General features: G+C 39.5%; 1 protein-coding gene across 1 annotated transcript in view; it reads left to right on the top strand.

The window, feature by feature from the left end:
* Positions 1-27,887, top strand: part of NPSR1 (neuropeptide S receptor 1) — a 170,384-nt gene that overhangs the window by 123,199 nt on the left and 19,298 nt on the right. The window contains exons 3-5 of the mRNA XM_036739342.1: positions 14,172-14,275; positions 18,445-18,538; positions 21,443-21,644. Of these exons, the coding sequence (XP_036595237.1) occupies positions 14,172-14,275; positions 18,445-18,538; positions 21,443-21,644 (400 nt within the window). The remainder of the gene's footprint in view (positions 1-14,171; positions 14,276-18,444; positions 18,539-21,442; positions 21,645-27,887) is intronic.

Here is a 27,887-nt window from a genome sequence, read left to right as displayed (position 1 = left end):
GATATAGTCTGCTACTTCTGCCCTTCTAGGGCCAAGCTGAACAAGTTTAATGCCTGTTATATAATGACTCTTCAAAACTTTTAATACAGCTTGTTTATAGGACTATGCACTCTTCAGCATTCATTCACCATTACTATCCTTCGTTCTCGTGTTCTGTAAATGTCTTTTTAATCTCCAGGTTGAGCGATGATCTGACTTTGTGTTCAAAATCTCTTATGTGCCAAATATTGGTCAACTGGTTCCTTAAATGCTGTTTGTTTGTTAATGGATTTATTGTTACATGAGAAAACTCTAGCTAACCTACTCTCTGATACAAACCGAATAGCTTCCCTGAACAAGAAATCTCCCCTAAGTCATAACGGAGAAATGGTCATCTCAACTTTGCTTGCAACCCTCCATGAGGAGAAATCTGATATCTACAAATAGAGCCATTCCACTACCTTTGTAAAATGCATCTCTTTGTTTTCAGCCTTGTGGTTTCCCTTTGTATTTTATGAAGTGATTAACAGAACCCCAATTCCCTGAAGCCAGAGGGGCCACTGCCAAGATGGGCTGCACCTCTAAATAGAAAGGTCCTAGAGGAAACCAAGGCAAAAAAACCCCCAGAAGTCACTGGAATGAGGCTAAAGCATCTGGTTCAGAGGTTCTGAACCTTTTTTGTGTCATGAGCCCTTTGTCTGAGGAAGCCTTTGCATCTCTTCTCAGAGTGATGTGTTTAAACGCATAAAAAGGAAACCAAGTAAAGTGAAACACATTTATCAAAATATTTTTAAAACTAGGTTCATGGGTCTCTGATTTAAAAGCCCTGTTCTAAACAAGGAAGGCATGATAATGCATCAGGAAGAGGCCCGACATTGGCCGTCATTTCTGGATTGCCCACTTCATAGCCTATTGTTTTTGGGGGCGAGGGGCTTCATTTCTCTAGGCCTCATTTTACTCCTTTTAAAAATGGAGATAGTAATCCTTTTTTTTTTACATCATTATGAAATTTGTTGTTGTGTTTGTCCTCTGTTTTTGAAGAGGACCATGGCATCAGGGAAATGATGATGAGACTTTGATTTGAGTGAGGGAGGACTGTGCAAGGTCACCGGCCTCACTTTCTCCTCCAGAGCCATCTGGGTCCAGTGACTAGATATTCATCAGGATGACCAGAGATGGTCCAGGATGCAATGGGAGACCCTGGCCCTTTTAGGCTAAGACTTTTTCATATACTCACTTAGAGTGAGGTAATGTCCATTCAGTGAATAGGCCTCTTTAAGAAGTGAGTCAAGGAATGGCCCCTTTAATTAGAAAAGAAGAAAGAAAAACAAGCTGAGAGGGGAAGACCGACAAGGTTGCTGTTCCACTTAATTTTTGGCTACTGTTGTTAGGAAATAATTCACAGTATTGTTAATAGCATAAAATTTTCATTATTGAATTTATAGAGTTGTTGAGAAGGAAATTAGTTTGTCCATGCATGTGCATATGGGAGCGATGATCTGATGCTCAAATCGAAAGGATGAGGCAAAAGACAGGAAAATGGAAGAGAAATGAGAGCTGTGGTCAGGGACATCTACCTGTCTAAAAATGGACATCTCTCTGTCTAAAACCCCGAGAGAAAAGGTTTCCAGGTATCATTAGTCAATTTATTAATTAGGCTAGCCAATAATCAATAAATTGATGGTCAGTGGTTTCTCTCAGTAACCAAGGAGACAATGAAAAACCTTAAATCAGATGTGTGCCTTCTGACAGGGAACTCCCTTGACAAGTGAAACTCAACCCTTATTGGTGGACATTTAATGAGGAGGTGGACTAAAAGTCTTCAGCTCCTCCCACTGAGAACCTGTCTTGATCATGAGACTCAGAAACCTCAAGGTATCTGGGCAGGGGAAGCCATTCCATCTGGACATCTCTGACTAGTTTTCTCCTTCACAAGCTTATGGCTGCCCTAAAAATCTAATGGAAGGGATCAAGGACAATAGTTCCTTCCCCCAAGCAAAGGACTCACCCAGACTGGATTCTGTTTATACTCTAAACAGAAATCTGGTTTCCCAGTTGGGTGGGGTCCCACCCAACCTAGTCAATCATGCAACTAAGTCATGCCTTTCAGAGAGTGACTGACCTTTTCAGGAGTGGAATCTTAACAAAAATAGGAGGAAAAGGATGTATCACAAATTAATAATTAGTTATTAGTATAATATATAATATTAATTTCTCTCATTCCTTGTAGCCACCCTCTGTCTCAGTCCTGACATGAACTATTGAAATAGTCTCCTAATTGATCTCCAAGTTTTCTCTTTCTCTTCTCTCCAATCTATTCTCCATCCAGCTGCCAAATGAACTACTTGAGTCACAGTCACAGATATTACTATGGTGCTCTACCCATCTACTCCTGCTCAACAAACTTTGTTGGCTCCCCATCACTAATAGGATAAAGCACAGACTCCTAATCTAACTCTCCAGACTTTTTCACACTGCTTTTCTTCGTGGGTTTGGTATTTTCACCAAACTGGACCACTAAACTGTTTCCTAAAAGTGATACACTCTCCAACCTCCATTCACTTTCACAAGCTGGTTCTCATGTCTGGAATGTCCTCCGTCCTCATCTCTACTCTTATATCTCTTTTCTTCCTTCAAAAATCATATTGCATGCCATATTCTATATGAAAACTTACCTGATTTCCCTAGGTGTTAGTACTCTCTCCTCCCTTCAGTTTTCTTGTACTATAATTGTGTACATATTTTATCCACTAATAGAATGTAAGCTCCCTGAGAGGAGGGACTAGATTTTTTTGTCTTTGTAGCCATGTAGCCTAACACAGTACTTTACACATAGCATTTGTATTTGTGGGACTTAATCTTATAGCAAGGCAACCCCAGTCCTGGAAAGGAAAGAGTGGATATGAGAGTCACTGTGGATGACCAATGTCCAAATAACCACTTTCCTTCTTTCCTTTTCAGTGTTTTCCTGTTTACAAAGACCCCTAGGGTTACATACTTTCCAAACATTAATCTTACAAGAACTCCAAATAATATGAACAAACCACCTTGTCCAGAATTTGGAATACAAACTGCCTCTATGTTACCTGATTGTCAGTTCTTATTACTGTCATTTGTCTGAAAGAAGTGTTGTGAGACAAAGCAAAAGCCTTTAGAAAGGAAAGCAGATGGATTCTTTCCTAATTTCATTATAATGCAATACCTTCAAAAGACACATATGTCCCTGCCAAAATCCAGCAAGAAATTGGAAACATCCATTCCATTAAATTCAACCTTGAATTAAAGAGAGGGAAATTGCAGCTCTAAATTGAACGGGGTTAGCGAGACCACCCATTTTCTCTACCAATTATCTGTTGAGAAACTCTTTGAAAGAAGAGGTAACCACATTCTCCCACCAGTTGTCTGCACTATGGTGCATGGGCCGTAGATGCTAGCAAGATTTACCATGCTCTTCCAACAGGAAAGAATGCGTAATAGCAACTGAAAAAGGGAGAGATCCTAAGGGAATTCTAGATCTTCACCCCCCACCAGAAATAGTTAATGAGGCTATCACAGTCCAATCTGTCAGTATTCTTTTACCCAGAACTTTTTTTCAAAATGGTCAATAGAGCACCTGACTCATTGACTCCCACTAGATAAACATAGCATTTTGCTCCAGAGAAGCATATTTAATGAAAACTACTGAGCATGTAGACAGAATCTTAGAGTTGGAGAGACCTCAGAGGCCATCTAGTCTAACGTATATTCTAAAAAGAATACCCATTACAATATACCAGTAAATAGTCATCCAGTCTCTCCTTGAAATCTTCCAAGGAGGGGGAAATCTATCACTTCTCAGGCAAGTAAGCCTTTTCTACTTTGAGACATATCTTACGGTTAGGAAGGGTTATTTTTTTTTGTTTTTGTTTTTTTTTCTAACACCAAGCCTAAATGTGTTTCTTTTCTCCTTTACCCTTTGCTTCCAGTTCATCCCTATGGAATCAAACAGAACAATTCTAATCCTTAAATATCACAGTCATTCAAAAACTTGAAGACAGCTATTATATTCTTCTTATGGCTTCCCTTCTTCAGAGTAAATCTTCCCAATTATTTCAACTGATCCTCATATCACATAGACTTGAATTCCTTCACTAGTTCAGTGGTACTCCTCTGCACATTCACCAATTTGTCAATGTCCTTTCTAATATGTGGTTGCCAGAATTAAACACAACACTCCGTATACGACCTGGCAATTAGAGAGTACAGAAGGGCTATTACCCTATATCCAGAATAACGACTTCCTTATTCCTGGAAGCTATGTTTGTCTTAAGGAACCTCAAGATTGTGAAAGGTTATTTTTTTAAATAGCATGTCATATTCTTGACTCATATAGAACTTGTGATCCTCTAAGACCCTTAACCTGTTTCAAACAAATTGCTATCTACTCTTGCCCCCTGATTCATACCTGTGGAGTCCATTTTTAAAATCTAGGCAAGACTCAAAGAGCAATGATCAAGGGGTAGCTAGGTGGTGCAGTAGAGTCAGGAGGACCTGAGTTCAAATCCAGCCTCAGACACTTGACATTTACTAGCTGTGTCACCCTGGGCAAGTCATTTAACCCCAATTGCCGTTAAAAAAAATTAACAGCCACAATGTGCAATGACTGACTTTGATAGATTAAGTTCTTCTCAGCAGCATGAGGACCTAAAAAAATTCCAAAAGACTCATAATGGAAAATGCTATCCACATCCAGAGAAAGAAATATGGAGTCTGAATGCTCTCTTTTTTTGGTTTTGTTTTGTTTTTTTCTCCCTCGTGGTTTCTCCCATTCATTTGAATTCTTCTATACAACATGACTAATGTGAAAATATGTTTAATAAAAGTGCGTACATATGTCAGACTGCATGCTCTCTTGGGGAGAGAGGAGCGGAAGGAGGTGGAGAAAATTTAAAACTTACAGAAGCCAATGTTGGAAACTAAAAATAAATTAATTTATTAAAAAAACAAGAAATAAGAAAAGCAATGATCAAATTGGCAGCTAGCTGGGGGAGTACTGGACTTGGAACCATAAAGATACAAGTTTGAATCCTGCCTTAGATCCTCACAAGCTATGTAACCGAGCAAGGCATAATTCCTGTCAAACTCAGTTTCCTTGTTTGTAAAAGGAGGATAATAATTGTCCCTACCTCACAGGACTGTTGTAGGGATCAAAGGAGCTGATACACATGAAGCATATTGCGAACTATAAAGTACTATCTAAATGAGAATAGCAGTTAGCCTTTATATAGCACTCCAGCATTTACTAAGTATTTTTTATATATGTATATATATATTATCTCATTTAGTCCTTATAAAGCCCCATGAAGTAGGTGCAATTATCTGTTTTACAGATGAGGAAACAGGGAAGAGAAACAAGGTGGTTTGCCCCAGGTCACATAGCTTATAAGGGTCTAAGAGAGGATTTGAACTCATTTTCTCAATTCCAAGTCCAGCACTCTAACCAGTGTACCTAATTGCCTCATTACGTTAATCAGAAGATGAAGGATATTAATACAACCAAAGACTCAGCAGTTGAGGACTGTCCAAATTGATCCATAGCCTTAAAGTGATGATCCAACCAACTGATCATATCTGGTTGACTCTTAGAATTCCTCCATCCCCGACAGCCTGCATTTGATCTAAAGATGTGGCAGAGCTAGCCTTGCCTCTGGCCTGATCTGATCTATGTACTTTTCTATCACTAAGATTAGAAGCATCTGAGGAAAGGAACAGTATCATTTTCATGTTCACATCCTTAACGCCTAACCTAGGTTCTTGCATACTGGAAATCTTAATAATATTTGCTGAATCAAATTTCATTGAATCAAGTCAAACTGAACTGAACAGAATTAAATCAATAGGACAGTCATGGCTGTCCTTTATCATGGCTCTGTTACTTATTAGCCATGTGAACAAGTCAATTAAACTCTCTGGGCTTCGATTTCTTCATCTGTAGAATGGGAAGTGACCTCTAAGGAACTCTTTCAGCTTCATGACCCTATGATTTGCATGGTTTTCCTTGGGGCTCACTGCAGACATCAGTGGCATAGCTGACCAGGATAAGAATGTATACACTCTGAGGCTATATAGACCAATGATAACTAGCCCTTACAGAATCAAACCCATTGCATTGGCCTCAGTAGTTCCATACTCTAACCAACCAGTTATTTAACCTGATCAACTCAAAAATCTCATTTCCATAAGATTTCCTACATGACTAACCTAGGACTTGAGAAAAATTAGATACCTCCTGTGCACTCCAGTGTCAATCTTATAGGAGGCAGATGCCTACTTTGTGTGACTTTAGAGGCACAAGAAAGTGTTTTTCTCTCCTTCCAAATTGTCCCTTTACATGAAATTACATTTACAAGGGATGTCCTTTCTTTACCCAATTAGCAATCTTCAAGTAATCAACCAACATTTATTGACTACCTGTACTTATTTATGTGCTGGGTAAGGTCCTTAGGGATTGCAGTTAAAAGATAAATTCCCCAAGGCAGGGATAGCACATAAATTAGGCTCAATTAGGTATAATTCAGGTATGAAATCCTAAGAGAAAGGGGGAGAAAAGATGACAGACATTAGACACCAAAGACCACATAGGGACGATAGGGAGAAGGGGAAGAGGTACATTCAAATATTTGAAGGAGTGACATGTGGAAGAAGGATTAGGCTTGGGTTTTTGTTTCTTTGGTTGGTCGGTTGCTTGGCTTTGTTTTTGCTGCAAGGGCAAGGGAAAATTTCCTAATGGAACTAAGAGTGTAATGGGCTTTCTCAGCAGACAGGCAGACAGACGGACAGACAGATAGATGGTATGGTGCTTTTAAAAAGCCTTGAACCTTAATTTCTGGATAATTTGATCATTTTATTAACAAGGCCAGAAAGTTTATTAATAAAAGGATGGTCATTTGCCCGTTTCTCTAAGACCAAAGAACCCTAATGGCAGTGGGCTCACAGTCTATATGCCCTTGGAAGATCAGGTGTTCCTCAGGTTGGCGATCAACACTAATCGGTTAATAATTAATGAGAAAATGGATATTACAAGGAGAGGATGGGCTATATTATAATGAGTCCTGCAGTACCTTGGGTCACCTAAATCAAACAGACTTATCAATTTCCATATCACCTGTCTGACAAAAGGGAGGATCCACATTTTTCCCAGACCTGTCTGAGCAAACACAATGAACGAGAATGCACCCATTAGCCCAAACTTAGAATTTCTTTTGCTGTCTGATTAGATCTTGGCCTGGGTTTCTGGATGAGAAAATAGAAAAGGGGGAAAACCTTGGTGCTGATTCAATAATTAGTTAATAAACACAAATGAGAAATAATCATTTCTCACAATAAATAGCTAAGAAAATTTATTAAGCAATGGCTATGGGCCAGTCACTGGGCTAAGCACTGGAAATAAAAATACAAGAGAGCAAGACAGTCTTTCCATCAAGGAGATTACTTTTGAAGGGGGGAGACAGCACATGAAGCTGGAAACAGAGGAGGATACCTTGGATGGGGCCACGTGGGTAAGACTGCAGGAAGTTTGGGAGCAGCCCAGATCTAGTCAAGATACAGCAAAAGCCTCCCTTATCTGAGCTGAGGGAACCAGCGATGAAGTCCAAGTTTCTGGTGGGGTAGAGACGACTGGAAAGGAAGGCCCCGGTGAGGTTACTAGGGACAATTGTTGCACAGTTGTATTAAATAGCCTTCAAGATTCGTTAAAAATGAAATTTTGGAGGATTGTGTGAAAAATGGAATCTAGGCTCCTTGAAGACAGACCTTCACAAATCTACTTTGCTCTAGTCTTAATACACCCAATACCATCCTGCAGATTAGATTCAAAATATTCAATATGGTATAGAGCAGAGGCATCAAACTCACAGCTGGCTTGTAGAATTCTGGAATGTAGCTCAAACTAGATTAAAATGTAATTGGGAAATGTCTAACAAAATAGATCAAAATACAGTGCAAAGCATAAAATGTTAATTTGTGGTTTTCTAAATTAATATGCTAGGGATACTTTCTATTTGAGTTTGACACCAGAAATTAAGGAAAATAGGATTCTCTCCTATAACCTTTCTGCACAATTGTGGATGACTCAACCACTCCTTTTTTGTTTTTTGGTGAGGCAGTCAGGGTTAAGTGACTTGCCTAGGGTTACACAGCAACTCAACTTACTCTTATATACCTCAGTTTCCTTATATGCAAGATTAAATGATTAGACTATGAGATTGCTAAGATCCCACCCAGATCTAACAATCTGAATCGAAGAGATTAGAATGACTCTTTTCTTCCACTGTCCTGGCCCATATAAGAGGGAAATCTTGTAGGTAGGATGACAGCTCAATCAATAACATAATCCTTACTAGCTGCCTGAAATCCAGAGTGATTAATAAGCTTTGATGATAAAATACAAGGACCTCCTGCCTTCCCTTTGGTTCCCATGGCTACCCTAGTATTTGGTTGTGGCAACCTTTGATTTCCTCTTGTTGAAAGCTAACATCCCAGAAGAGGCATATAATTCTCTTTGAAAAAATAAAAAGGCTCCCTTTGGCAGGGAAGGAAGGCAAAAAACATTCCTTTTGTGACGAACCTGGCTGCTCACTTTAGCAGGGATTCTTGGCAGCCCAATTAAATCAAACTGGCAAACGGGTTCTTTTCTTCCACCTCAGATTATGCTGACAGCAACCCAGGGTTCATTTCACTGGCACAGAAGGTTGTCTGCCTTCTGATGTGCACCAGGCCTTGTGGCTGTCTTCACTGAGACTCAGGAGAAAAGGACCTTTGAATGATGATATGAAGTCCAAAGTTACAGAGATGCTTGGGGATCTGTTGGGGAGAGAAAATACTGAACAAAGGTAGTAAGTCATCTTTAGGGGAAATTGATTTAGTCCAAGTTGAAAATCCGTTTATGAGCCAGCCTATTTTTAATCATGTCTTCTCAGAGGAACCAGTAAAAGCTACAGTTCTTGCAGCCCTAAATATCAGAAAAATATTAGTCAATACATTTTGTCTACAAGATCACCTAAAACTTTCTTAGCATTAGATCTAATAAGTTGTTCAAGGCTAATAAATCTAATGGTAGGAGTGGAGAGCAATATTGTGCCAGGAACATGTAGTAAACCTGAGAATAAAGCCATAGTGGAGAGTACTTTGGTGATAATAAGAGATCAGAGAAGTTATTTTGCTATCAGAATAAACTACAGAACACCCATCCAGACAGAAGGTATGGACGATACATTCCCAAATTAGATCATAAAACTAACACAGAGGTACTCTAATAGTGGAAATGAGATGTTCATTGAAGGATCATTCTTTTAAAAAGTCAAAACACTTGCTAAGTATTATTAGAATAGAAACTCTTTGAGATCAAATATTATGTATTATTTATCTTTGCATTTCCCTCAGCACCTCACAGAATAACTTGTGTGTACTAAGTGTTCAATAAATGTTTAAATGAATTGAATTACTAACTTTTGCTTGTCAACAGTTTCCTCTCTCATAAGGTAGAAGTACCAATGAAGAAAGGTGTCCTCCTACTTAATTCTGATCAACCAAAAAGAAGGTGTTGGTGAAGGAGCAGTGACCATGACATGACAGCCAACTAATAACCAAGCTCTTGATCAGAGCTTACAAAATCAGTTTTCAAAAAATTCAGAAAATAGTAATAGATATGGTCACATGGCCAAAGACTAAACTGGAAGATCATTTCAGAGGGATAGAATGCATACTCCTTGGCAGCAAGGACTGTTTCATGCTTATTTTTTATATTCCCAAGGCCTACCAACTAGTAAATGTTTAACAAATCCATTCCTACAAAGCTGTAAAATGGGTTATTAAAAGGATCTTTCAAAAAGACTTGTTAAGGGAATTGTTGATTTCTAGAAGGTTTCATGGATTAAGAATATTAACTGAGCCCAAAGTGAACAGGTATAGCAAGTAGACAGTTCACCATGAAAATTGGCCACAAAAATGACAAATATCTAGACTTAGAGTTCCAGAGAATTGCATATTTCACTTTCAATGAATATGAAGAGCAAGAAGAATTCCTTAGTGAACTGCAAGGATCGTGCTATATTTGAGTCTTTGCCGTTGGCAAGCAACAGCAGGGCAAGGCCAAAATTCCAGATGAACCTCCTTCCTACAAGAAGCAAAGGTAGGAGGGCTAGAGAGAAACTACTCCAGTTCACAGGGGAGAATACAGTGCTTCTTTAAAAAAAATAGTATAATGGCTTATAAAGAAAAAGAAAGAAGAGAACTGAGGGAACCAAAGGAAAATCCTAAGTTGTGTAAGGATGTTAGAGGGTAAAGAATGTGACCCAGAGAAAAATAGGAAAGACCATGAACCTTCTTAGCTATGAGCTATATGTGTGAGGGGTAGAGGGTAAACTTGTACCTTCTGGGAAGAAAGTAACTTGTGCTCACAGTCCTGAAGATTGTAACCCACAGATGTCACCAGAAATAGTCACTAATCCCCCAGGAATAGAAGAAGGTACAGATATTGATGGTTAGTAACTTCCTACTAAGGGAAACTATGATAGTCATATGCTGACCTAACTTATAAATAGAGAGGTCTACTGTCTTACCTACATGTACCTCTAGCAGGTGACAGAGAAACTCCCAATACTGATCAACCTTGACATAATAATAAATACCTACATATCTAACACTGGTGATTTACCTGGGAGGAAACAAGCTTATCAAAAAGAACTTAGAAAACAGGACTAGGGATCATGAAGTCCTGTCAAGAAAGTGACAACAGAGGCACAGGTGGCATTTACATCCCAAATATCTAATTTCTCAAGTTCCCTCCAAAGAGTTGAATTTTGGCTCACTCATGCCCGCCCATCCTGTGCTCCTTTTGTCTATATCATACCATCCATTCAACACAAGAGGTCCTGATACCATTTGAAGGTAGAAAGTAACATTTTGATTAAGAAGATGAATCTAAAAATAGGGTTTCAATTGCTGGGCCGTGGACTAAAATCTAACAATGATGATTTCTTGGCCAGGGATGGAATGCACCTTACAAGAATTGGTCAAGTATATTTGTCTGAAGTCATATAAATCCAATCAAGGGCACTTGAAATGAAATAAGTGAAGACTGACCGTGCATATATTCCAAGTGAGATATCACAGGAAACTGAATACACAAGTAGATAGAACTAATAATTCACAGATAATCTCTTATTAGGGATTGCAAAGTGGATCCTTCTTCATAAACTCTCTAGGGACTATGGTTTGTTTTATTTTTTGTCTCTGTATCCTTGACACTTAACACAGTCTCTGGCACATAGGAGGTGCTTAATAAATACTTGTTGATTGATTGGACAAATGGCCTCTGAGGACCCAACTCCAAAACTAAAAGGTTATGACTGGATAGTCATTTGATATTAACTTAATTTCCCTTTTCTGCTATAGACACCATTTATCTATTTTAGATAGAACATGGTGACATAGAATCGGGCTAGAAGGAAACTTAGACATCACATATCCAATCTCTTCATTTAACAGATCAGTAAACAGAGGAATTTAGTTATTTACTTGATGTTACACAGAAATTTAATAAAAGAGCTGGATTTCAATCCTTGATCCTCATTCCAAATCCACTCTTGTTGTCACTGTACTTTAGAATCTGTCATTATGGTGTAGTGGGAAGTTCATGGATCTGAGAAACAGGAGATGGGCTGCAATCCCCACTTTGCTACTAACATGCTGCATGAACTCCATGTAGCTATTTCATCTGTGTGAGCCCAATTTCCTCTTATTTAAAAACAGACTTTCAAAAGTGATGATTTTAATATGCCTTATAGTTCTAACATTGAGTGACCATACACTACGCTTTCTTCCATGCCTCAATATACCTGGCCCATTACTCATCCTTTCTTCTTTTCCTCTTGTCTCAAAAAGAGAGATGCTCTTATTTTCCAAGACTAATGTCTTTCCATAATCCATTAATCCCTTTTCTCATTCATTTCCAGTGAGGAAGAAAAGGGAGATTAGAATGCACAAAGAGCTCATTTAGCATCTGGAATTTTTTTAAAGACACATATAGTACATGAAGAAAAATTACCTGCAAGGACAGGTAATTATAGATGACTACAAAATAATGGTACAGCCCTGCAAGAATAATATCAAAAATGTCCAAACTCCAAGTTATCTGAAGTATGAATTCTAAGAACATGAAAAAGAGCTTTAAAAAATTGGAACCAAGTGGATACTTTCTAGAGCTAAACACAACAATAGCAAATTTCATTTTGAGAAAGAAAAGATTTAGAACCACAAAGGAAATGATGAAAAAGTATGAATGAAAGGGTAGTGGTACGCCTTGACTTCAAATTACATTACAAAGAAGGTATCATCAAAACAGTTTGACATTGGTTAAAAATAGAAATGCAGATAAATGAAACAGACTAGGTAAAAATAAGTAGAAAGAATTTGACTTGGTAACTGTTTTTGATAAGTCTGAGAATGTAAACTCCTTGATGAGGGGCTCACCCTTCAATGAAAATGGCTGGGAAAACTGGGCAGCAACATGGAAGAAATTAGATTTAGACCAACATACTATGCAACATGTCAAACTAAATGCAAAATGAATACTGAAGGTCAGACTATTTTAAAATGTGAAGGGAATCAAAAAGAATGCTTTTTCACATCTAAGGCAAGGAGGATAATTCTTAATCAAAACAGGGTCAGAGGCAAACACAAAAAATAAAATAAATAATTTTCATAAAATGAAATTGAAAATGTTTTGAATTAATGAAACCAATTCAGCTAGGCTAAGAAGTAGAGCTGTTGAAGGGAAAAATATTTGCAAATAATATCTGTGATAAGTGTCTGACAGTTAAGCTACAGAGAATGAATTAAAACACGTAAGCTCAAGAGCTATTTTCCTAAAGTATAAATGATTAATGCATATGAATAAATTTCTCAAGTGACAAATTGGAACCTATTAACAAATATGTGCTTCAAATCACAATAATAAGATAAATACACATCAAAACAATTATAAGTTTCACTTTATATCCAGAAAATTTACAGAAATAATAAAAGATGGAAAGAGTTGATATTGGAGGGACCATAGGAGATAGCACACTAATGCATTTTTAGGAGATCTGTGAATTTGTCCAACCATTTTAGAATGCAATTTGGAGTTATGCTCAGAAAGAGACCAAAACATCCGTGATCTTTGACACAGAGGTTCTGCTGCTAGGCGCACTCTCACACACACACACACGCACACGTACACACACACATATACATATATACACATACATGTATGTATATATTATATATATATATATATGAAGAGGTCAAAAACAAATCAAACAATTTCATATACAGCAAAGATATTCATAGCAGCACTTGCTCTGGCAAGGAAGAAGTGGATACAAAGTGAGGTTGGGGAATGGCTAAGCCAATAATGGTGCATGAACATAATAATAGGATTTGACTATATTGTAAGATACATTAAATATGAAGAGATGTATGAGGGAATTTCTGTGAATTGACTCTGTGAAGCAATCAAAACCAGGCCAATAACATACACAACTACCAAAGAAAGTAAACGGAAAGAAAAACAACAAAACTGAATCCTCTGTAATTACAACGACCAAATAGCCTCAAAAAAAGAGATGAGAAAAATGCATCTGTCTCTCCTTTGTGTTCAGAGAAGAACGATGCATGTGGAACCCTGCATACACTATTGGATTCTGTTCATATATTTCATCTATTTGTCTGAATTGGTTTTTTTCTCTTTCTTTTTTAGCCTTTGTTACAAAGCATAGCTCCCTGGGAGGGGGGAGGGGCATGTTCAAAAATGAAGGTAATGTAAAAGCAGATTATATCAATAGAAAATTTTTAAAATAATAATAATAACTAAATTGGGGGCAAAGTAGGACCAAAGAAAGGATTGAACCAATCGATGTTAAGGGGAAATGGGATGATGATAAAAAGCAGAGAAAGGGGCATGGAGTAGGTGCAAGTAAAGAGGAAGGAAGCTTTCCTGGACAGGAATACTCAGAGCTCCAGGGTTGCAGGGTACCTGAAGTCAACAAGCATTTTGGCCTACTACGTGACAGGCACTGTGAAATAACCTAGAATAACTCATGACCATTGATGTACGCAAATGTATCTTTTGAAAGTACTGATCGCTCCTTACTCGTGTGTTTTTGCTTCAGATTCTTTTACAGGGCTCATCAACATAATGACAGATATTATTTGGCGATTCACAGGGGATTTCATGGCACCGGATTTGGTCTGTCGGGTGATTCGTTACTTACAGGTATACAGATAAGTCAAGTTGAGAGATTAAATTTGTGTTCTGCACCTTCAAACCCCCACCAGGAGATCTCTGAAAGGGAATTTAGACGTATCCCTACAATTCCTCAAAGCACTTCTACAAATTCAGAAAAATTGTCATAGAAATTGTCATTCTAGCTAAAGGACTTATACTTTGGATACATACTAATGTGGTAGAACGAGAGATTCACAGAATCACAGATCAGAGATGAAATAGACATTAGAATGCCATCTCTTGCCACTGCTGTCATGCAGAAAAATATATGTATGTACGTATATCGTATTGTGTGTATGTATATATGCACACATTTATATACACACAAATGTACATTGTATTTACACTTATAAAATTAATATAAATGTATTTGTATATACACATCTATATCTATTACACATACATGTGTGTATATATGCACATATATACGCATACCCCTATACTGACACACACATATGTAGATGTAGGTCTGTGTATTCTTAATATAAAATTTATATTACTCACAATAATGAGAATATATATTACATAATATATTTAATGTCATATCATGCACAGTATATATATATTATAGTATAAAATATATATTGTAAATTTATGTATTATTATAATATACTCAATAATATAGAATATAAAGCTTATATATACATATCTTTACATATACATATACATATGTATATGGATTGCTGACTATATATGCATTGTACCTGTAGGTGTGTGTATATAATGTATATGAGCATGTGTATATGTATGTATACAGATATGCATACACATACACACATGTATACATAGATATATAAGAGTCCTCCCCTATATAATATCAGCTCCTTGAGGACAGGGTTTGTCTTTGTTTTTATAATTTCTACATCCAGTGTTTGGCAAAGTAATCAAGTAATCAAGCAATAAACATTTATCAAGCACATACTATGTTCCAGTCACTGCTAAATACTGGGGTACCTAGCATACAGTAGGCACTTAATAAATGTTTTTTTCTCCTTCATTCATTCTTTCATTCATTTACTCATTACTCAAATTCCTAAAAAGAGGTCCACCAGCCTTTGCATGAAAATCTGCAGCAAGGGAGGAATAGGGTGCCACTGCCTCACAATTCACGACCTTTTATTTAAAATAACATGTTAAATCAAATTCTGGAGCAGCAGAGCCAACAAAAAGTCAGGCTGAGACATTTTTTTCAGCCCAAAACAACTGAGGAGCTTGGCAGGAGAGGTCTGTGACACCAGGGCGGGGGCCAGTCCAGAGCACACATGGTGGAAGCACCATCAATGGGCCTTGAAGGTACTATGACAGTGGTTGCAGCAGCCCTAGGAGATCTTAATTCAAAGATGGTAAGGTGGGGACAGGGAGACTGTCAGGCAACTGATCAGAAAGATATTACAGGGGCCCATAAATTGGCATTGGGTGCAGAACTCTGTTGGATTGTCCAGACATTGTTCTGTGTTATAGTTCAAGGGCATAAAGGTGCACCAGGGCTTGCATCAAGGGAGCAGGAGAGCTTTCTGGGGAAGACCAGAGTGCATACCAGGAGAGCAGTTACCACACATCTTCCAAGATCAAACCACCTTGGAAGCACTGAAAACTTGCAGATCCCCAGAACCAGCTTTGAAAAGAGCAGCCAAAGGGTTTAAAGACAACAATGTGAAAACAGCTACAGGCAAAGCATGAAAGAAAAATATGAATTGGACACAAGGCCAACAAGAATTACTGGATGAGCTAAAGAAAGAGACTATCGTTATAGAGGAAAACAGGGAAAGAAATGAGAATAACACAAAAAAAAACTTATGAAAAAAAGGATTAACAGCTTGGTAAAAGAGACACAAAAAAACACTAAATAAAATAATACCTTTAAAAGCAGAATTAACCAAATGGGAAAAGAAGTACAAAGATTCATTTAAGAAAGAATTCCTTAAAAATTAGAATTGGGCAAGCAGAAACTAATGACTCCATGAGATATTAAGAAACAACAAAACCAAGTCAAAAGAATGAAAAAGTAGAAGAAAATGTGAAACATCACACTAGAAAAAGAACTGCCTGGAAAATAGATTGAGGAAAAATAATTTAGGAATTATTGGACTACCTAAAAGTCACTATAAAAAAGAGCTTAGACATCATATTTCAAGAAGTTATCAGGAAAAAATGCCACAATATTTTAGAACCAGAGATTAAAAGAGAAATTGAAAGAATACATTGATCACTTCCTGAAACAGATCCCAAAATTAAAACACCCAGGAATATTATAGCCCAATTCCAGAGCTCCCAGGTCAAGGAGAAAATATTGTAGGCAGCCAGAAAGAAGCCATTCACATAACGTGGGGCCATGTCTCAACAATACAGAAGCAGAGGGTTTGAAGTATGATATTTTGGAAGACCAAGGGGCTAGGATTATAAACAATAATAACCTACTCAGCAAAAGAGTATAATCCTTCAGGGGGACAGATATTTAATGAAATAGAGGACTTTCAAGTATTAGTGATGAAAAGACCAGAGCCGAAAAGAAAACTTGACATTTAAACTCAAGAATCAAGAAAAGCATAAAGAAATAAATAAGAAAAAGAAATCATAATGGACTTAATAAGGTTAAACTGTTTACATTCATATACAGAAAGGTGATATATATAACTCTTAAAAGCTTTATCGTTATTAGAACAACTAGAAATAATCTACATAGAGAGTATAGGTTTAAGTCAAATATGTTAAGCTTTTACATTGGAGGGGGAAATGGGACAGTGATCACAAGCACTATTTGAACCTCACTCTCAGAAATTGATTCAAAAAGGGAAGAATGTACACACTCCTCCCCACCCTCCCACCCTCCCACCCCCCACACACATTCAATTGGGTATGGAAATTTGTTTAAACCAACAGGAAAGTAGGAAAGAAAAGGGGATAAGAGAAGGGGGGATTAAAAAGATGGCAGATTAAGTGTGGCAGTGATCAGAAGCAAAACAGACTTTTGAGGAGGTACATGGTAAAAGAAGAGAGAGAGAGAGAGAGAGAGAGAGAGAGAGAGAGACAGAGAACGATAAGCAAGCAAAAAAAATTAGGATGGAGGGTAATGCATAGTAATCATAACTATGAATGGGAATGGGATGAACTCACCCATAAAATGGAAGCAGATAGCAGAATGAATTAAAAAACAAAATCTAACAACACATTTTTTACAAAATGCACTTGAAACAGAGAGACACAGAGTAAAAAAAAAAGAGGCTGGAACAAAATCTATTATACTTCAGCTGAAGTTTAAAAAAAGCAAGGATAGCAATCATGACATCAGACAAAGAAAAAGCAAAAATAGACCTAATTAAAGGAGATAAGCAGGGAAACTATATTTTGCTTAAAGCTAACAGAGACAAGGAAGTAATATCAGTACTAAATATATATGCACCAAATGGCGCAGTATCGAAATTCTTAAAGAAAAAGTTAAATGAGTTACAGGAGGAAATAGATGGTAAAATTATACAAGTGGAGGAAGTCATTACTAGACTGGAGGATAACATTAACAGCAACAGCAGCTAGCACTCCTAGAGTCTCCACACAAGGGCGTTGTGTCTCAAACAAGATCATGGATGTAAAGCACTTTGTAAACCTTAAAGAGCTTCCCATTCAGAATCTTGTTTGAAACACACAACAGCCCTGCATATCGACTATGCAAGTGGCTGGATGTCTTGGTTCCCCCATGAAGTCGCTGAGACTAGAAGCTGAGGAGCAGGTGCTGGTGTGCATCAGTAGAAGGGGCTGCCTCATCTGTCATTCTCCATATCATTGTAAGCGCAGGGTCACAAGTCTGGTTAAGATAATAATAATAAAGCATTGGCTTCACTGTGGCCAAGAATATTAGTTTCAGCTGTGAATGTCACTTCCAGTTAAATGTGTCCAATAAATGCAAGGATTGGTAAAAAGAAGGGAACTCGCAGGCACCCAAGGAATGCTAGAATAGAATGTCACTGCCCACCCAGCCCTGTGTCCTGATACATAGATAGCCATCCCAGCTCCTGCAGTGCATGCATCTGGAGTGATGCCCATTCTTCCCCAAGGTAAAATATCTAAGCTTCCAACCATCCCCAGACATGGCTGCTTTTTGCCAGGTATCCTTCCTTCCACCCTGAACATTGCGACATTCTATCTCCTTTTCTTGCCTTCAGGTGGTGCTCCTATATGCCTCAACCTATGTCCTGGTGTCACTCAGCATTGACAGGTATCATGCCATTGTTTACCCTATGAAGATTCTTCAAGGAGGTGAGTTGGTTTGATGCTGCTAAAATGTGGCCAATGGGATGAGTTGCTAGGCACTATTTGGAGGGGGGACAATATAGTGGAGTGGAAAGAATTATGTATTTAAAGTTTAGGAATCTGCATTTATATCTGGACTTTGCTATTTTTTCCCCTGTGTGACCCTCCCCAAGGACAAGTAATTTTCCCTTTTGGGGTCTCAGTTTCTCTTTATGTCAAATAAAGAGGTTAGGATTAAATGATCCCTTAGGTGCTTTCCAGCTCTCATTGACTCTATGATGAAATTTCTGACTGAGTCATTTTGGGACTCCCCCCAAAAAACATTTCGAATCTATAGCCAAAAGGATACATAAACTGAGCCCATTTGATAATGGGGGCAGGGTGAGGAGAAGGGGAGGAGTCCAATATCTTTACAGGGCCTGAAGTTAAAGGTTAAAACTCAAAATTTAGGCCCAATCATCCACCAGAGTTAGAGAAGACATTCTCAACAAGACATTTGGTTAGATGGATCAGAACAGTAGATTCAGCAGCTGTCACACTAAGAATGGATTTTTAAGAACTTTTTGTTTTCCTAGCCTTAGTCACCCTATTCAGGAAACAATGATTGAATATCTTCTGTAAGCCACTGAGCTCACTAAAGGTTGTAGGAAGAATCAAGGCAAACACAAGATAGTCCCCTGCCTTTGAGCTAGTTACAGGTAGCTAGGAAAGCAACACTAAGGTGAAAATGGCTTCAGAACATTTTCAGAGCAATATACCGATATTGGCAAGTTGGTATGGTCCCGACTGCTATTGGATTTTGAATAAAGGCTCATTGGAGGTAGGTGGAATTAACCTGGGAGGGCTTATTGGAAGAGGTCTCTTTAAAGCTTTTAAAGTGTCAAAGTCCATGAATTAGCAGAGAATAAATGGAGAACTTTTAGGCAAAAGGAATTTTATCTATAGCGCAACAGTGTGGTCTAATGTGAATAAACATCATCTCTGAAGTCAGAGGACCTGAAGTCAATTCCCATCTCTTACACTTAACATTTGTATGACCTTGAGTGAACCACTCGACTTCTGTAGGCCTCAGTTTCCTCAAATGGAAAATGAAAACATTGGACTAGATGGCCTCTGAGTTCCTTTCCAGTTCTATATGAAAGATCCCTTCATAGATAGTCATGGAAGGTGAATAGGTAAATTGCATACAATGGAAAAACAGCTGACCCTTGTATGGTGCTTTAAAGTCTACAAAGAACTTGACATAAATAATTTCATTGGTCTCCCCGCAATGCTGTGAAACAGGCACCATAAGAACATATAAGGAATGGGACTAGATTTGGATTTCAAAGGCTTTAGGTTGGCCTTTGGCTACCCCTCACCCTTGTTATGTGGCCAGCTTATCTTCTTTTCCAAACAAACCTTTGGAAAATGACATTGTGCTGTCTCCATGACTCCAAGGAAGGTGATTTCTCGCTCTGGGACTCAATTCCCTCATCTGTAAAATGAGGGGGTTGCCTAAAGGACCTCTACATTTCCTTCTATACACTATAAGGAAACAGAGAATTTGATCAGGTAAATGACCTCTAGCATCATATGTTAGAGCAAGAAGGGAATTCAAAGTTTATCTAGTCCATCCCTCTCATTGTGAAGACCACTAGGGTCATAGATATAGAGCTGAAAGAGATTAGAGGTCATCTAACCCAACCACATTATTGTGGAAAGGAGGAAACTGACATCTGGGGAGTTTCAATGACTTGCCCATGTTATATTAAGAGGCAAAATCTGAACCAAGGTCCTCTAAATCCATATGTATTCTGTCACATTGCTTCCTCAAAGATAGAAAGCATAATTAAATTCTAGAACATTTGACCTGGAAGAGACCTTGGAGATCATCAAGCCTAATGCTGACCATAATGTAAGATCTTTGTTGGAAGTTAATGGAGAATAAGTTGGAAGTCCTGCGTTGGGGAACATTATTGATGATGAGGTCAGTCTTTTAGGAAATGGGGGGAGGTAGGCATGGCTTGGAAGCTGGAACACAATACAGTCACTTAGACACAACTTTCCTATATGATGTGATGATGATCTGATTCATTTTCACAAAGGGTTTGAAGGTGAAAGTCCAACAGAAGAGGTCAAATAGCCCTAACAACGTGTGTACTACATCCATAGACATTAGACTCAACCAGACCAGACATGTCATTTTAACATGCATTGATTAATTACCTACCGTGGGATAAACATAAGAGATACTACAGGAATTTCATGGAGTTGTGATCTCTTATGTGGGTTCTTCCTCCAGTGATTCAGATTGTATCACATTCCTGTCTATTTGTTTGGCACAACACTCATACATCTGCTCCCATCTGATTGCTTCAAGGGGTCCGTCCACCTAACATTCTAGGAGCCATTCTTGAGTTCTCTTGACCTTTCAAGGAAACCAATTCAACATCTAGAAGCATGCTGCAAATGAAACAATGCTACATTTGGACTCAGAGGGTCTAGGTTCAAATTCCAGGTCTACTGTTTATGGCTGACATGACCTAAGGCAAAATACTTGTCTCTCAAAGTCTCAGTTTCTTCATTTGTAAAATAAAGACTTCAGACTAGATGACTTTGAGAGTCTCTTCCAGTTGCAAAACTATAGCCAAATGATCCATCAGTGGTGATCCCTTGTTCTCACTAAATGACCAGCCCATCTTCACCTTTGGTCAGATATATTTTTTGTTGTCACATACATATTTTGTTTGTTCCTTTGATGAAACACTGGATAAACAAAGATGAAAAATGGCAAAGACCTCCAAGGATCTTACATTTTAGATATAGTTCCCTGTGTGGTTTCAATTTACAAACTTATTTTCAGAATTTCTGAGTTTTGCAAGGAAGGGGGAGGGAATTACTGATTAATCCTTTGGTTTTCTCAAACAGAAAAGCAGGCAAAAGTTCTGATTTTCGTTGCCTGGAGCCTCTCTTTCCTGTTTTCCATTCCCACTCTGATCATCTTTGGGAAAAGGAAACTAGCCAATGGAGAAATACAGTGCTGGGCCTTGTGGCCTGATGATTCCTACTGGATCCCATACATGACCATCGTGGCCTTCCTGGTGTACTTCATTCCCCTGATCATTATCAGGTAAGAGTCCTGTCCAGACCACCACAAGCACTTGTGGCCACGTTCTCAGACATGGCTCACACATGGCCACCAGTCAGGGGACTATGGGAGGTACAAAAGAAATCCAAGCCAGTGGTTATAGGCGAAACAATGAACATTATTAAAGCAATTTAATGTTTACAAAAACAGGTTCCCTATATTCAAAGAGTTTACATTCTTGTTGTATAGACAAGATTGAATCACAGGAGATGAGGAGCAAACACTAAAGGCAGTAAGTTTGAAATATAGGCTATATTTGCTAGTATAGGCATTCATTTGAAGTGGGCAGGAAGGGCTTAATGGAAAGGGATGGACTGAGACTCACCTCAAAATCTATTTTCTGCAGGAGGCCTTACCTATACCCTACCCCTTCTGGTGGGAAGAACCCTTCCCTCTAAGATTACCATCCATTAACACTATTTTAGATAGACAGACAGACAGACAGATAGATGACAGATAAGAGAGAAAGAGATAGATAGATACATAGATACATAGATAGATGTGTATTATGTATATACATATCTGTGTATTTACACACGTGTGTATGTATTTCTGTATATGAAGAATACATTTATAATAAATACATTGCTGAGAGGCCACTCACATTTTCTCAGATCAGGAAAGGCTTCAAGTAGGTGAAGCTTGAGTTGAATCTTAAAGGAAGTAAAGCTTCTACTGGGTGGAGAACGGAATAAGCATTTAAACAATACCTGCTATGTACCAGGCACTGTGCTAAGTGCTTTTTACAAAAATTATCTCACTTGATCCTCACAACACCACTGGTAGATAGGTTCAATTATTATCCACATTTTGCAGTTCTGGAAACTGAGACAAATAGAAGTTGAATAATTTGTCTAGGGTCACATGGCTAGAGTGTGACTGCGACAAGATTTGAATTCAGGACTTCCTAAGTACGGGCACGTGCTTTATTCACTGCATCACCAACAGCTTAGAGGGCAAGAGGGAATGTATTCTACACTCTGAGGACATCCAGTTCAAAGGCACAGAGATGAAAGATGAATACTGTATGGGAGGAACAGCAAGAAGCAAGTAATGTCTAATGAGTCTGGACCAATGGGTTGTGGCCAAGCTGAAAGGGGCTTTAAGAGCCAAACAGAGGACTTCATTTTTATGAATATGTTTTGTCCTAGAAGCAACATAGAGCCACTGGGGTTTCCTAAGCAAGAGAGGGAATGACATGGTCAGATTTACATTTAATGAAAATCACTTTGTCATCTGTACAGAAGAAGGGTAGGAGTAAGGAGAGCCTTGAAGCAAGTAGACCAATTAGGAAGGAAGCTATTGAAATAGTCTGGGCAGGAACTAAAGAGAATATGAACAAAGGTGTTAGGGGTGTGAGAAGGAAGAAGGGGATGGGGGGGGGAAGTATTAGACTTGTTCTATCTGGCTCTAGTAGAGATCTGAAATGGAAAAAAATAGGTGAAATTTGTGAAAGGGAAAATTTAGTTTTAATGTCAGGAGAAACTTCCTAACAATCCAAGCTGTACAAAAACTGACCGAGTTTTCTTGAAGGGCAGAGAACTATCCATCATTGAGAGTCTTTAACCAGATGCTGGGTGACCACTTGTCATGGGTGTTGTAGGGGAATCTAGAGTGAGGGATGGATTGGACTAGAAGGCTACTGAAGTTCCTTATAACTCTGAAATCCTGTCATTAAATATGGGTCAAAGCAAAGAGAACATCTTAGAAAATAGTTCTTCTAAATTATTAAAAATATAAATTATATAAAAAGTAAATAATAGAAAAGTAGAGATTATATAAAAAATGTTTTTAAATTGAGGCAGATAGATCAGGGTGTTGATAGGGCAGTGAGTAAGCTCTCCCAGCTAGCATGAAGGGTGTGCCTCAGGGACTAGTACAATCTGTGAATCCTCAAAGCCTAGCACAGCTCTTGGCACTAATGGAAGCTTAAGAACCACTTTCTGTACATCACTGCCATACTTACTTTCCTAGTCACCTAGTAACTGACTCCCTACTGAATCAATCTGGATCTGCCGCTCTCGGCATTCTCTGAGGCTCCTACGCCATCACTCACTTAGAAGGTCCTGCTCTGCTCAGGCGGCAAATCTTTAACGGTTCTTTCATTCTGAATCCATTCATTAGCCAGCCTTTGTCTTCATTTCTGACCGTCAGTCCTGGCTCAGTACCCTGGACAGCAGCAGTTCCATCTACCCCTCTACCACTGGACCTCTGCAACTGGGTGGGTCTAGGATCAACTTTAATCCCAGGCTTAGGCAGGCTAGAGCAAGCCGACAGGAGCTCCCCTGGCCAGAGCCCAAGCTTATGGAATAACTGTCAACCTTATAGCTGCCTCACATCTTGCCAGTTTTGCCAGGTGTCATTTACTATTGAGAAGATGTCATACTTTGGTGCAGGAGAAGGTGTGGGGAGCATTGGAGAGGGGAATTCTGTTTTCAGTATAGAAAACCTTCCATATGTGCTACTCTTGATGACTTGAGAGCATTTCTGAAAGATAAGAGAATGCTTGGGACCTTGAATGAAGCAGGAAGCAGAGACAGCAACGCTAGGGTTTGGTTTGTCGGCTCATTCTCCTCTTCATCCTCTTAAAAGTCACAGAAAAAAAATATATACATATATATACATACACATACATGCGTATATGTCCATGTCTATATATCTATATATGTACATACATACATACATATAAATGCGTATGTATGTGTGTGTGGTGGGATGAGGGGACTCAAGTCAGAAGATTAGATATAGATATGAAGGAAATTAGCATTTATTAGGTACCTGCTGTGTGCCAAACACTGTGCTAAGACTTTATAGATATTATCTCATTTGATTCTCACAACAGCTCTGTGAGGTAGGTGCTGTTATGATTCCCATTTATAGATGGAAAAACTAAGGTCATGCAACCAGCAAGTATCTGAGGCAGGATTGGAACTTGAATCTTCTGGACTCCAGACCTAACACTCCATCCACCGTGCTACAGAAGGAAAGAAGGAAGGAAGGAAGAAAATAACTAGCAAATGGGTGAGGGCAGCTAGGGTGGGTAGAGTGCAGGGCCTGGAATCAGAAAGACCTGAACTCAACTTTGGCCTCAGACGCTCACTGTATGACCCTAGACAAGTCACTTCACCCTGTTTGCCTCAGTTTCCTCATCTGTAAAATGAGCTAGATAAAGAAAATGGCAAACCGCCCCACTATCTTTGCCTAAAAACAACCCCAAAGCCAGGCCACGAAGAACTGGACACAACTGAACAAAAACAAACCACAAGAATTATGTAGCACTTTCAAGTTTTCAAAATGCTTTACAAATATTATTCCATTTTATCCTCACAACTATCTTGGGAGGTAGGTTCTGTTATCATCCCCATTTTACAGATGAAAAAACAGGCAGACAGAGGCTAAGTGACTTGCCAAAGGTCATACAAGTAGGAAGTAGGAGGCCAAATTGGAACTCAGATCTCCCTGACTCAAGGTTTGGGGCTTTATCCACTACACCACCGGCCACCTAGCACAATGCCTGGCACGTAGTAATTGCTTGACCAATCTTTCCTCAGTCATTCCTACCATGTGCCAGGCACTACGCTAGCCACTGGGGACACAAAGACAAAGGCGAGATAATAGGTGCTGCCCTCAAGGAGTTGGCGCTCTTCTGGCGCAGACGAGACACCGACAGGCCCATGTGTGTCTGCACAAAAACAATGTAAGATCGTCACTGGCATCTGAGAGATCAGGCAACAGCTGGTGCTCCGTGTGGCACGCAGGCACGCACACACAGACACATACACACACAGACACACGTTGTCTAAATCCCTGGTGTGGTTTGGGGGTTGGTGCCCTTTGCGCTGTCCCCTCTCTGCTGCCTCTGCTCTCCTCCCTCCCTCCCTAATCTTCTTAGCCCTCGTTTAGTACAACACGGTCTGGTTTAGTTTGGTTTCTTTTTTTCTGAAATCACAAATCGATGCCATCTGACAAGCTTGCTTTTCTTCCCCCTCTTATTAATTCTCAATTGTTGGCCCGAGGTACCTCATGCCTCGGCTGCTGCCTCCCCGGGATCCGAGCGGTGGGGGAATGAGAAATCAATTAGGTTCCAAGAAAACAGCCAAGACTGAAGTCAAGCAATTACGCCAGGTACTCACTCCAGAAGTAATTAAAGAGCTCCGCCAAGGAGATTCAGGAGAGATTGGGGGACGGTGGTGACCCAGAAAAACAACTCATTACCATTACTGCGGCATGAATGGACAGAGGGCACGTGGGACCAGCTGCTTAGTTTCCCCCAGGGAGCATAGAAGTGATCAATCAGAAAAGTTTGCTGAAAATGGCTCCCTAGCCCCAGGCCCAGTTCTGACTTCAGCGGATGGACCAACTTTCTAGACAAAAATCATAAACTCATCCACAGGGGCCCCGGAATGCACAAGTCCTCTTAATGTACAAATGATCACCCAATCCTGCCCGTTGGTCGCTACCTACTGAAGGATTCCGTGATCACAGATCTTGGGCCAGGAGGGACCTTGGAAATTATGGAGTGAGTCCCTCTCGCTTGTTTCAAAGATGAGGAAATCTGAGGCCAAGAGCAACAAAGTAACTTGTTCAAGGCTGTGTGGAAGGATTTGAACCCAGGACCTCCAATGCAGAATCCAGGGTTCTTTCTACCCACATCTTCCCCAGATTCACTTTTTTTACCAGAGTGACTAAAAAGTATCTCCACCAAAGTTATCCCCTGATGCCCAACAACTTGGTGGCATGGAGGGCACCGGCTGCTTTCAAAGGCTGGAACAGTGGAATGCAAGCCGTGACTTGTCCTCCAATCAGAGAAGGCTTAAATTAAGGGCCCATCATGTGCCTCTTGTGAGTACTAGCCAGCTAACAGGGCAGAGATGTTTCCATCTTCAAGTTGGTCAGGAGGGAAGGAAGCACAAATGGGCTGCAATATTCATCAGAGAGAGGAGCCACGTCAGTGACGTACAGATCCCTTGGAGGAGCCTGAGAAGAACCTTGACTAAGGTGTACCAAAGGGGCTTATGACCTGTAGCTTAGGGGATGATAGGGCAATAATGAATCCACTGCTTTTCTGGAGGCTCAAAGACTAAAGGCACCAAAAAGCATCAAAATGGCTTTACCACATCTCTACTGAATTGTTCGTGATAATAATAGCAGCTAACACTTGTACAATACTTTAAGGTTTGTGACGTACTTTATACAGACTATCTCATTTGAGTCTTACAATGACCCTGGGGAATGGGTGCTATTCCCATTTTACAGATGTGAAAACTAAGGTAGGTAGATGTCAAGTGACTTGCCCAAGGTCACACAGCTAATAAGTGTGTGGAGCAAGTTTCAAACTCAAGTCTTCCGGTCTCCAACTCTAACACTGTGTCCCCTGTTTTCAAAGCTGAAGCTGCCTTCCAATCCCTTGCAGAGGTGCTAATGGGCAATAAAATCCTGGGAAGATGGGAGAGAAGAAGAAGGAAGGAACAATGAAGGATCGGATGAGATGTGATCAATCACAAAGTACCTTGTAAAAACTTGTCAGACTTTGAGCACTACACAAACGTGGACTTACGATGTTATAAAAGTAAGGAATGAATGAATTAAAAAGCATTTAGTGATTGCTCACTAGGGGCACCATACCATGCTAAGCCCTTGGGATGGAAAAAGAAAAGAAAGGCCCTGCTCTAAAACATCTCACGTACTAATGGAGGAGTTAAAACATGAAGGAGGTTTCTGCCTTGGAAGGGCCCTGTAGTCCTTGGGGTGCAACACCAAAGCTGATGGTCAGGCCTCTTCTTTACCACCATTTCCACTGATAAAATCATATCAATTTCTGTAGTTGAAACATTGAAAGGTGCCGAGGTCTTTGTCCATGAGAACATTTTTTGGGTTCTTCACTAGCTATGGCTGTGGCACCCAAAGAAGGAGTCACCAGGCTGCTTCTCCACAAGGCTCATACCCCAGGATGATGGTTGGAGAGGCCAAGTCGGAAACAGAAGGTGGTCTGGGAGATGCTGGCCCTCCCAAGGACCTTGATATGAGTCCATTGTTGGCAATTAGTCAGCTGCTGGTGGTGCTGGTGGAAGCTGAGGACTTCTCCCAAGTAATGGCCCCTCTTCAAAGATCTCTAAGGAGTCTGGTCTGGAAGCAGGCAGGGTCAGGGGTCTGGAGGACACCACTATTTCTAAGCTTCTTGGGCTCAGTGTCCTGGGGGGTTTTGCCATCAGAGTCTGAGGGGAT

Source organism: Trichosurus vulpecula, chromosome 9 (assembly GCF_011100635.1).
Source record: "Trichosurus vulpecula isolate mTriVul1 chromosome 9, mTriVul1.pri, whole genome shotgun sequence".
NCBI lineage: Eukaryota > Metazoa > Chordata > Mammalia > Diprotodontia > Phalangeridae > Trichosurus > Trichosurus vulpecula.
The sequence above is the reverse complement of the archived record's forward strand: the minus strand, read 5'-3'. Positions and strand labels throughout refer to the sequence as shown.